This window comes from Neovison vison, chromosome 10 (genome assembly GCF_020171115.1).
Source record: "Neovison vison isolate M4711 chromosome 10, ASM_NN_V1, whole genome shotgun sequence".
NCBI classification, from domain to species: domain Eukaryota; kingdom Metazoa; phylum Chordata; class Mammalia; order Carnivora; family Mustelidae; genus Neogale; species Neogale vison.
Genome location: NC_058100.1, coordinates 4,934,639 through 4,946,881, shown reverse-complemented (window position 1 = coordinate 4,946,881; position 12,243 = coordinate 4,934,639). Strand labels below are relative to the sequence as shown.

General features: G+C 46.1%; 1 protein-coding gene across 1 annotated transcript in view; it reads left to right on the top strand.

Annotated features, from left to right (window-relative positions):
* The window catches only part of COPA (COPI coat complex subunit alpha), a 46,519-nt gene that overhangs the window by 15,335 nt on the left and 18,941 nt on the right, over nt 1–12,243 (top strand). The window contains exons 7-12 of the mRNA XM_044266682.1: nt 4,652–4,761; nt 6,120–6,219; nt 7,049–7,184; nt 7,692–7,774; nt 10,380–10,530; nt 11,477–11,543. Coding sequence (XP_044122617.1) covers nt 4,652–4,761; nt 6,120–6,219; nt 7,049–7,184; nt 7,692–7,774; nt 10,380–10,530; nt 11,477–11,543 — 647 coding nt within the window. The remainder of the gene's footprint in view (nt 1–4,651; nt 4,762–6,119; nt 6,220–7,048; nt 7,185–7,691; nt 7,775–10,379; nt 10,531–11,476; nt 11,544–12,243) is intronic.

Sequence of the window (12,243 nt, the reverse complement as noted above, 5' to 3'; positions counted from 1 at the left end):
GAAAAATCCCTCCATTTCTTCTAATGTAGGGAGCCCAGGGGAGGGTGGGATTTTTATGTCCAGGAAACCTCTCAGTGGGCAGACTTCTAGAAGTTAAAGTGACCAGAAATTAAAATAGAATTATAGATTTTGGAGAGTTGGGATAATCCCTCCTTTCACAGTTTATCTTGATTTGGGCCTAAGGATTTACTGTTTGGCGCTGTGTAGAGGAGATGTGAGAAGTTGCTAAGCCGAGAGCGTAAACGTGTGGGAAGGACGGCCCCTGTGAGGCAGGCAGGCCGGTCGGCCGGCAGGCTGGCTGGCTGGAAGTGCTTCATGGGTGGCTGGAACGTGGAAAAGGAACACCGACTGCTGTGGTTCCCTGCCCAGTAAAGTCTACTTCTCACCTGCTGAATTGTCTCTCTACTTGCTGCTCTTCAGAATTCCTAGAGATTGGGGTTTTGTGGAAGGTCAGTGGCTAGAGTGCCAAGCGCTTGTTTCCTTCTATGAAAGGGAGGACTCAGGGGTCCTTGGCCTGGTTCTTTTTTGTGGCAGACGTGTCACCCGTCTGAATTGTGTGGCCCAGGTCATAGCTTTGCTCAGCTTGCTGGTGACATGGCAGGCTGGAGCACCGCAGTGCTTGCCCATTGTCTGAGCCACTTAGGAACAGCAAGTCAGAGAGTTGGATTTCTGGGAGCAGCGCTCAGAATGCTGCCGGAGCAGTGGGGTAAGGTCCGTGCAGCGTGGAAGCAGCTGGGGGAGGATGAGGGCAGAGGCAGAGCAGAACCTTTGTTTTTTTGTTTTGTTTTAACTTTTCAACTTCCTCGTGTACGTATTTTGGTGTGGCAGAGATCTGAAGAGCTGGAAACTAATTTAGGTGACACACACGCTCTTACCCATCCCTCTAGCCCCCTCCCCTTCCCAGCCACGAGAAGAGTTTTTGATAGAAACTCAGTGTACGTTACGTATTATCTTGAACTTGGGAATGGCCGTCTGAGTCCTGTGTCATGGCAAACCATTGTGATGACTCTCGTCTTAGAATTTCTAGAACCGTCTGCACTTCTCAGAGGGTCAGGATTAGAGGGCGGTGGCATCAGCAAGAGTGTATGGGCGATGGGCAAGTTGTGCTCTTTTCCACTGGGGCTTTTGCCATTGCAGTTTTTCGTCAGACTGGTGAGGCCTTTTGAAGTACACCCATATGTGAGCAGCCTTGCCGAGAGGGGTTAGCACAGGCGGCGTGAGCCTGTGCTCTCTCCTCACCGCTCGCGCCGGGGGCTCCTTATTGACTCTCAGTAACCCAGCTGTGGCTTTCCGCCGTTTTCACTGTGCACACATTCAAAGCGCCCTCTCTGTCTCTGGGGGCAGGAGCCTCGGGGCTTGCAGCGGGCTCACGCGGTCTCTGCTGCGGAGCCTCCCGTACTGAGAAGAGCGTCTCCCAGCCAGAGCTCTGTGGCAGGACCGAGTGCCACTCTGATCCTTGGAGTGACTGTTTTCTCACTTCTCACGAGAATGGTCTATAGCTAATGCCGTTGTAGATCATAAAGAAGTTAATTTGTTACGTGCTTAAGGGATGCTTTGGCCCTTAGGACGTCGGAGAGGGGCCTCTCCGCCCCGCTCTGCGAGTGCAGGCCACGCCCCCACGCTGGCACAGCAGGTGCCGGTGGCCTGGTACGGTGGTGATTGGGCCAGTTCGCATGATGGAGTCTCACTGATAACCTGAAATGCCCAAAGCAAGGAATCCTCTTCTTCACTTTTGTAGGTTGAAGGTCATTTTTGCGTCAGAATTAAGGACCTTAAAACCGAGGAGAGAGTTTGACCCCGGTTGGGGTTTCTACTTGCTCTTGAATGTGTGCAGGGCATGGGTCACCGTCTAACAGTTGCGATTGCTGGCCTTGTTCAGCACATGTGATACTGAGGACCTTGTGCTGACTTGCTTTACTAATGTGAATGCTCTCTTTCCCGTTGCTAAGTGTTCTTCTCTACTTAAAACTCTCTGGACTTCCAGTAACCCCTTAACGAGAGTGAAAGGAATTGCCTTGGTCTTTAACCAAAAGGGGCTTTGAGTTTGACTTTTACATTTATTCTTTCCTTTTCTGGAGATCAGCACATTCTTTTTAGCCAAGTTACTTTTGCCTGGGTTCGAATAAGTCTGAACACAGGAAGAGGAATTAGCTTTCAGGTCTTTTAGGGACCAGAGGTAGTAACTCTGGGAAAGGAAAAGTGCGTTCTTAGTTAGAGAATGAATACCCTCACATTTAAAGGACTGCGGAAAATCCTAATTGTTTGGAATGTCTACTTCTCTGAGCTTAATATACAGTAAGAAAACAGAGATCTTTAAAGAAAAACCTGTCTGGTTATCTGTGCTGTGAGAATTGAGCCCCTTGGGGCTTACTTAACCTGAATCTTTTCTATTAGCCTGGCAAAGTATGTTTAAAAGAGAATATATTTACAATCTAGATACAGAAGATAGGTTGTTTTTTTTAGCTTGATCTTTCAAGTAAACCGACAGTTAAATTATCTTAATGTGCTTACACCTTTGCATGTCAAGCCCATGTAATTCAGGCTTTATCTTGGAAATGGCAACTAAAAAAGTATTAATGTGCTGCCAATTCCTGTCCTTATCCTTCTCTTTCTACTACTTCCCCTGGCCCCCAATGGGAAGCGTGCGTTAGCCTGGTCCAGTCTGAGAGTGAACTCCCTTCCCTCTGGATTTGAGTAGCTGCTCTAGAAATTTTCCATCTGTCGTTCAGTCGTAGTGAGTGCTTTTCAAATGCTCAAATATTTCTTCTCTAAGTATCTTTTTCACTGCCTGTCACTATTCATCTGTGTGGTTTTGCTCTGCCCCCTTTCCTGCATCATGACAGCAAGTGCGGCAGAGGCTTGAGTTCTGTCATACGGCTTTTCCTTTTAATGTGTTCGTTGAAGTTTACTGGAGGGGAGGTTCCTCACAGCTGTCTCTGTGTCTTCCTTTGACTCTCTTTCATACACCAGACCCATTAGAAGAAGTTGACAGATCCCATTAAAGAGACAGTGAAGTAAGTGAGAAGAGACATCCCTTTGATGATGTACTTAAACGGAGGTTTGGAGAGTGCATTTTTGTTACAGCATCCGTTTTATTTCTCTTACTGTTGACTAAGTGCTCTTCTTGGATGGGACGAGATGATTGACGCCATTGGGCCCTCTTAGCACTTGTTTCCCCAGCGCTGATGTCTACATGCCACTGGAAGAGAAGAGCTCACATTAATATTGTAATTTTAAAACAGAGATAAATGTAATCGTTAAACTTAAATGTTTATATTTTCCTACAGAGGCCAACTTTTAGACTTAAGGTGACTTAAGTTTTATTTTCAGTGATGGATTTTATTTTCCCCCCAATTGTGGATACTTGTTTTTTTATTTTACAAGTGCCAGTAGTTTGAATTTCTGCTTTCCCCCACAAATACTTCAAAAGATAGAATTTTAGTCCCAGTTCTGTTTTCTTATTAAAGTATAGTTATGCCTGGTTGCCTGTCTCTAAGGTTGTTATCGGGATCAAATTATAGAACATCTGTAATCAAGTGTAAAATGTAAAATTGAGTGCTTTGAAAAATCACAAAGTGCTTTTCAAATGTAAAGTAGTTGTAAAGTATGCTAACAAGCGTAGCTTCCGTTGTGTACCACAGATAGTCTTTAAAGATAGGTGTAGTTGAGCCCTGAGTTTGGGTCCTGTGTGAATAAGACTGTTCTTACCCTGGTGTCCTTTTTCTGCTGTTTTCAAATTATGGGACGTTCCTCCCAGCGAGTCTAGCCTCCAGAAGATTTGTTGGCAAAGTACACATTCAGATCTGTAACCAGCCATTTAAAGTAAGAGCTTAAAAGGACTGACAGTGTTTATTTATTCATTTATTTATTTATAAAATTTATTTTGGGCCTAACTAGATTTTATTAGTCGTGATCTAAAGGAAGGAAACTACATTGGTCCAGCCGTCTTTTTGTTGCGAGTACATGATGAAGTTCTGCTGTGCATAAGGACATGACAGTTGAAATTATTTTTGTCCCCGCGCAAGAGTCACATAGAAGAGTACGCTTTCTGCATACTTGTGCTTGTTTCCTCTCTTCCTCCAAAGAGCCATTCGGTGTTTAACAGGCCTTGTTTCCTTAGCTCTCTGGAGCTGTCCCGTGGAGGGGCCGAGCAGCTTCCCACTTGAGAAGCATGGAGCTGTGGCTTCCCCAAATGGCTTTTCTTCCAGGGTTTTTGAGATGATGGAAGAAAAGTTACTATAGTTGCCATAAAATTGAAAGTGGAAATGGGAGGTTTACCGCTTCAGGCCACAGTTCAAGAACAAGACTGGGAGTGATCTCAGGGAGACAGCTCTTGGGGCGAAGCTTGCTGAGGAAGTTAGCCGGGTCAGGAGTCTGGATTGCTGTCCTCGTCCTCGGGGAGGAGATCCCAGTAGCAGAGCTGTGAAGCGTTCAGGGAGGGAAAGAGAGGCTCATCAAGTACGTCAGCATCTTGAGCGTTTTCAGAGAGTGGTAGATAGGAGCTCTTGACCGACTTCAGTCTCTCCCAATTTCTTTTTCTTTCTTTGTCGTTAACGTTAGTCTCTCCCTGCACCTTCCCGTGCCTCTGTTACTGGGCTCTCTTTGGTAACAGGATTTTGTGTCTTCCATCCCACTCCTCCTCCCTTCAAAGGTCTAAGGAAAAAAAACTTGTCCCCTGGTGCAGTGGAGTCCGACGTGCGAGGAATAACCGGCGTCGATCTGTTCGGAACGACCGACGCGGTGGTCAAACACGTGCTGGAGGTACTGATCTTCGAGGCTCGTCGGGGCTCTCGTCGGGGGAGCAGGGACAGGACGCCGCTCACTCATTCCTTCCTGGGGCAGAGATCTGTGGAGCGCCTGTGAAGTGCTGGGCATTGTGTGGAGACTCTGGAGACAGAAAGTCTGGGACCCGGGAGAGGCGAAGCTTCTGTGGCATCTGAGGGAGAGTCACGTCACCTCCTAAGCCCAGCGGGGAGGGAGGGAGAGAGCTGGTGTCGGCTCTGTCGCATCCCAGAGCAGAGTCCGTTCGCATGCCTCTTGTGAGAGTAGGGAGTGGGGTGGGGGTTCTGATGTGATCAGAGTTATTAAGGACCAGCCCTGGGTGAGTAAGTTGTGTGCGTGGTGAGGAAACAGAAGAGCATTAGAGAAAGAAACTAGGTTTATAAAAATACCTAATTTAATCCTCACAGCTATCCTCCGAGGCAGATATCGGTAACTTCCATTTTACAGATGAAAAAAATTGAGACTTAGAGAAATTGGGCAGTTTACCAAAATTCACATGTATCTAGTAAATGGAAGAACTAGGATTTGAACTTGGATCAGTTTCTAAAACCCAGGGGATTTGCCACAGCATGAAGTCTCTCTAAAACCCTGCTGATCGGAGACTACCTTATCTGTTGTCCTGTTGCAGTACTGAGTACAGCTAAGTACAGGATGTCTGACAATGAGCAATTCTCAAGCTTCGTGGTCTGGGGATCTCTGCATACCCTTGAGACTTACTGAGGACCCCAAAGAGTTCATGTTAATGTAGTTTATATCTTTCTGTTTTTGCCATATCTGTAATTAAAAGTAAGAACTTCTTAAAACATAAAGTACATAAGCACACACTCCGTTAGCCATCAAAGCAATGACGTCACGTCACGTAGCCTCTAGAAAACATCCTCAGGAGAGAGTGAAAGTGAAAAAGGCAAATAATGTCTTAACATTATTACAAAAATAGTTTTGGCCTCGTGGGTTTCCTAAGAGTATTGTGACTCACCCGAGTTTTCTGACCACATTTCCTCCAGTTATAAAATTGGCTTTTATTCTTGTGAGGCTAATAATTAGTTGGGGAAATAACATATAAATAGATAACAGAACAAGGCAATGTATCCCAAATGCAAGTGATGCTGACTTTGGGGGTAGAAAGATTTGGGAATTGCCACGAGAACTTGGGTATAGTATTCGGTGGGTTGGTACTAACTCTCACGTTCTTATCTTAGACTACCATAATCCCTTGACTCTTCTCTGGAAGAGTAAAAATCAGAGACGTTTTTGATAACCACCCGGTGGCGCTTTATTTTGCTTTCATTGATGGTTACAAAGCTGCCGTAGAAGAACCACTTATTTTTTTTCCACAGGGTCATGATCGTGGAGTAAACTGGGCTGCCTTCCACCCCACCATGCCCCTTATTGTCTCTGGGGCAGACGACCGACAAGTGAAGATCTGGCGCATGAACGGTGAGTAGCCCAGGGACAGTGTCACTGGGTCTAAAGAGCTGGCTGCTGGCCAACCAGGTGAAGGAGCCAAGTCTTCTGTACTTAGTGACCAATTTTCCTACCTTGGATTCTTAACGCTAACCCTAGGAGCATAGAAATTGTCCCATTCTTTTTTTTTCCTGTCTTGAGGTATCCTAATTTTGAGGATTCCCTTTTTTTTTTTTTTTTTTTAGATTCTATTTATTTATTTGACAGAGATAGACACAGCTAGAGAGGGAACACAAGCAGGGCGAGTGGGAGAGGGAGAAGCAGGCTCCCCACTGAGCAGGGAGCCCGATGCAGGACTTGATCGCAGGATCCTGGGATCATGACCTGAGCCGAAGGCAGATGCTTAACAACTGAGCCACCTAGGCGCCCCATGATTTTGAGGATTCTGAACATAGTTAAGAGTAAACATTCAAAAAATATTTATTGAGTACCTACTTTGTACTAATCATTGTTCGAGGCTCTGGAGATACAGTGGGGATACATCTGTATCTGGAGATACATCTGGAGATACCGTGACTAAAAGCTATGGAGCCTGCATTTATTCTACCATGAGAGCTAGTGACAAAACAGGGTAAGAAGATAATGATGGAGAAGAGAAGAGGTGCTGTCATTGATGGTTGGGTCTGAATGGAAGAAGAAACATATTGAGATTCAGAGGCTTAAATGGAAAAATTGCCGTGTCAGAGAGAAGTCGCTTGCGTAGCATTTTGGAGTAGCTCCTAGCATTTGGTCAGAGATGCCATAATTCTAAGTCCTGAACTTGCAGAGAGTTGAGATGATCTAATTCTCTCTGGTCCTTCAGAGTCAAAGGCGTGGGAGGTTGACACCTGCCGCGGTCATTACAACAACGTGTCTTGTGCCGTCTTCCATCCTCGTCAAGAGCTGATCCTCAGCAATTCGGAGGACAAGAGCATCCGAGTCTGGGATATGTCCAAGCGGTATGGGCGGTGTGATGACGTGTGACCCAAGCCAGGGGAAAGCCCCTCCTGCCTGTCATTCTTTCTCCTAAAAGGCAGATCGGACTGCCTCTGTGCATCTCTCCCATCTTCAGCACATGGACAAGTCTGACCCGATGTTTTCAAGGGGCCTAGAGATCAGCCCACATTTACAGATCTCCTGTCAAATACAACTTCCACATGCATTCTTTTTCTCCTCCAAATTTAAGCATGTTCTTCAGTAGTTAGAGAAAGAAATGTGGAATTGAAGGTAATTGTGATGAATAAGGGGAAGTTGAAATACCAAAATATTAGGGTCAGTGAGGTTTCCTCTTTCTCTTGGTAGAATTTATCAAGACTCCCCTTACTTAGTATGTGCAACTTGCTGTCCCTGATTTAATCTTTAATCCGTGTGCTGGCTTACACTCGGTGCTCAGTGCTCTTGTATGTGATAAGCTGAAGATTACTCGGAAATTAATGTTTTCCTTTGTGTATCCTTTGCTTTCCTAGGACTGGGGTTCAGACCTTCCGTAGGGACCATGATCGTTTCTGGGTCCTAGCTGCCCACCCCAATCTGAACCTCTTTGCGGCAGGTAAGGACCATTTCTTCTCTTTTTCTCTTGTTTAAGTTGCACGTCTGTTAAGGCATGAGAGTGAATCTCTATCAGCTTTCTCGCCGGTTGACGCGTGCCAGGGTGGTGGGGAGAGCTAGGGTTCTCAGAGCTGTGCAGTCGAAGCTTCTCTCCTTCGCTCCCCCTTACCTTCCTGGAGAACTGTTTGTTTGGGGTCGGTTCTCCACCCAGACCCATTTGACAAGAAAGCCCCTTCCCTTTGATCAGTTAGGAAGCTAATGGCGGACACTCAGGGTTGCCAGTCAGAGGAGCTGAGAGGCTGAGAGGCTGAGTTTCCGTCACCCGCGTAGCAGATGGTGTGCTGCGCGCCAGGCCGTCGTCTGGGTGCTGCTGCGAGTGCAGGGTCCCCGACCCTGGGGAGCTCTTTTTTGTAGCGAGGAGCAAGTATATGAAACAGCATGTGGAAGATGCTTTGAAGAAAAGCAAAAGGAAGGGGCGTGGGCACTGCTGCTTCCTGTTGGGTGTGGAGGACAGTGAGTGTGACACACGCACTGATGGTGCTGGGAGGGCTGGGAGGGCTGAGTGGCATCAGAGGTCAGGGAGGGCACAGCGAGTGGGGGCTGATCGTGGGAGGGAAGAGCAGGTCCGGCTGTGCTCTGCCTTGCAGGCCAGGGTTAGAGTCCCGATTTTTTTTTTTTTTTAAGATTTTTATTTATGTATTTGACAGAGAGAGAGGCAGCAAGAGAGGAAACACAAGCAGGGGGAGTAGGAGAGGGAGAAGCAGACTTCCCACTGAGCAGGGAGCCCAATATGGGGCTCGATCCCAGGACCCTGAAATCAGTTGTGCTGAAGGCAGATGCTTAACGATGGAGCCACCCAGGTGCCCCAGAGTCCAGATTTTACTCGGGATGGGCGGAGAGCCATTGGAAGGTGCCCGTTAGGGAAGTGAATGATCTGGTTTGTGTGTGGAGAGCTGACCAGGAGGGCAAAGGTCAGAGGTTTCTCTGAGAGGTGGTTGATGCGAGTAGGGAAAAAAGCAAAAGATTTTTTAAAACAACTGAAAAAGCTTTTTGAATTAGTGTCCCCGTTCAGCAAAACCTCTTACGTTCTTGCTGTGTGCTGGGGACGGGGGAAGGATGGAGATGATTGTAATTTCTCTCCTCAGGGAGCTGGTGGTGTCGGGAGCCGTGGACTTAGACAGTTACAGTGCTGGGGGTTCAGCGTAGTGGGCATACTGTGTCCTGTTAGTTTCAGGGGAACATCGGAGCGGTTTGGTGTCTTTATGTATTACAAGATAATCCTCAAGATTCAGTCTACTTACCGTCTGTCACCACACGAGGTTACAGTGTCCTTGACTGTTTTCCTTACGCTATCCATACATCCCCATGACTTACTTATTTTGTAACTGGATATTTATACTTTTAATTCCCTTTACGTATTTTGATCCCTCTCCACTGCCTCCAGCCTCTGGGAACTACCAGTTTGTTCTCTGTATCCGTGGTCTGTTTCCATTGTGGTGGTGATGGTGGTCATTTTTGTTTGTTTGTTGGAGCGAAATCTTAGAGTTTTTGTCATTCTCTGTCTGACTTATTTCACTTAGCATAATTCTTCTTAAGTCCATTTATGTTGTTATGAATGGCACCATTCCATTCTTTATGGCCTAGTAGTATGCCTCTGTGTGTGTGTGTGTAACACGTCTTCTTTCCCCGTGTATCAGTGCATGTGTGTGTTGCTTCCGTATCGTAGCTACTACAGATAATGTTGCAGTGGACGTGGAGGTGCATATATCTCTTCAAATTGGTGTTTCCATTTTCTTCAGATAGATACCCACTAGTGGAATTGCTGGATCAAACGGTATTGGTATTTTTAAGTTTTTGAAGCGTCTCCATACTGTTTTTTATAGTGGCTGCAACCAGTTTTACAGCCCCACCAGCAGTGCACGAGGGTTCTCTTTTCTCCACGTCCCCACCAGCATGGGCTGTCTCTTGTCTTTCTGGTACTAGCTGCCCAGAAAGGAATGAGCTGATACCTCATTATGGTTTTGATTTGCATTTCCCTGATGATCAGTGGTGTTGAGCATCTTTTTATGTGTCTGTTGGCCATTGCTGTGTCTTCTAGAAATGTCTATTCAAGTCCTCTGCCCATTTTTTAATTGGGTTGTTTGTGTGTGGTTTTCTTTTTTTATATTGGGTTGTGTTCTTCAGATATTTTGGATATTAACCCCTTATGAGATAGTGTGATTTACAAATATTTTTTCCCATTCCATAGGTTGCCCTTTCATCCTTTTCATCTTATTGATGATTTCCTTTGCTGTGCTGAAGCCTTTTAGTGATGGAATTCCGTGTGTTTATTTTAGCTATAATGGAACATTGTACGAAGTGTTGGGAGAACACAGAGGAGGGTTTGTCAAATGTGATGGTGTGATACAGAGGATTAGGAAAGGTTTCACAGAAATTTATTTGAATAAAGATTCTAAGAACTGTGACAGTTTAGACAAATAAAGGATGCATTTAGGTATCTTGGTTTTTAGCACTCACATGCAGTCCTTATCCTTGTGTATCTTCTGCTTCTTCCAGCTTGCTTTCTTGCCTACAGTTAATTCTTTCATCTTCTCCCTGTGCCCCAGGCCATGACGGTGGCATGATTGTGTTTAAACTGGAGCGGGAACGGCCAGCCTATGCCGTTCATGGCAATATGCTACATTACGTCAAGGACCGATTCTTGCGTCAGTTGGATTTCAACAGCTCCAAAGACGTAGCCGTGATGCAGTTGCGGAGGTAAGTCCGACCCGTTCTTCCCCCAGGCCCTCTCTGTCGCTGGAGGTGATGCCCACACCGGACTCTGCTCCCAACAACATTTTGGATCTCAGCGCCTCTCACTGATCAAATCCCTATTGGGGAGCCTACTCAGCTGAAACCCCAAGAGTGTGGCAGGCAAGGAAGGTGCCAAGAGGAGAGTGGGGGTCTCCCTAAGGAGAACGCTAGTGACCCTGCGTGGAGGAGACCGTAATGGCCACAGTCCGCCAGGTCTCCTGCAAACCACGGTCTCCTGGGGCAGAGCAGCCCAACTTGGTGACAGGCCTTTTTGCCTCTCTTTGGCATTTCTGTAACTTTCCTTTGCTTTCCAGCAAAATGCACACATCTCTAAAGTAGGATATATGGCTCTGGAAGCTCTTAACTCTGAAGATACGATAACCTCTGGGATGTCTGGCAGAAAGAACTGTCCTCTTGGAAAGCCAGCTGCAGCAGCATGCTGAAACATTCATGGTGGTAAACTCTGCCATGAGGCTTTGATAGCTGCCCTCCAGCGTTACCACAGTAAAAAGATGGGTTTATGCGAACGCTCCGAGGGACGGAGAAATTAGCCAGAGACAGAGCACATCGTGTGACTCTGTGGTGTCCCCTGCAGTTATGTGTAGGAATGTGTACCCAAGAAGACCCCGTCCTGCTCACTACAGTGCGTGCTAACCCTAGCTTCCTTCGGATAGCTGGGCTTGTATACTAGGGTTTGTCTTTTTTAAAACTCTCTGTCAAAGCTGATTTAGGGATGTCCCCAAGCCTTGAAGGAAGGAAGAGAGTAGATGCAATATTGATTTTTATTCCTGATTATAAAAGTGATGAGTACATGTATAAAGACTAGATAAGTAGGAGGCGTGGGAGTGATTCCGTTCTTCCGTCCTGATTCCTCTTCCGTATTTTCTCTTTTTTCCATGTATAACTCCAGTGGTTCCAAGTTTCCGGTGTTCAACATGTCATACAATCCAGCAGAAAATGCAGTCCTACTGTGTACGGTACGTAACCCATGGAGTCCTCCTAGGACCTTCCCGTTTCCCATAGGTCTCTTTCTGATGCCCTTAGGGGACCTCCGGCGGCTCCTTAGAAGCTATGTAATGGTCTTTTAAGGGAGCTAACACAGTAAACAGGCTCAAACCAGGTCTGCTTCAGTGATCATGTTAGGGTTTGTGAACTTCTTTTGCATAAGGATCATGATCTCTAAGCTGAACGGACCATCGAGATGAATGCCCCAGGTCCCTATGTCCTGTGTGGAGAGAGGATTCTCTGATTCCTCCGTGTTGGTAAAAATTGTGGCGCTGACTTGAAGGAGGGTTCCTGTCAGTGGAGTTGCTTCAAGGTCAGCCAGTAGCACGCGTGTTTCTTGCCTTACAATTTGGGGGGAAAAGAAGTGACATTCTAGTATTAGTGTCCTTTTCACCAAGTTAAAAAAGAATGAAAACCTGTCTTTGCCCATACGACTTTAAGTGTCTAATCTGGTCCTTGTTCAGTATCTAAGAACGTTTTTACCCTGACAGTTGTCTTTACTCTTTTTCCTCTGGTTTTTTTTTTTTTTTCCTTTTTTCCCTTTGAACAGATGTTAAAGGGGATACATGTATGCAGGTAGAGCAGCCAGACTATTGGTTTGGTTCGTTAATTTTTGGAGCAAAGAGCAATCCCTGCTGCGTTTCAAATACTACCTGCATCTTCGGAGATTAC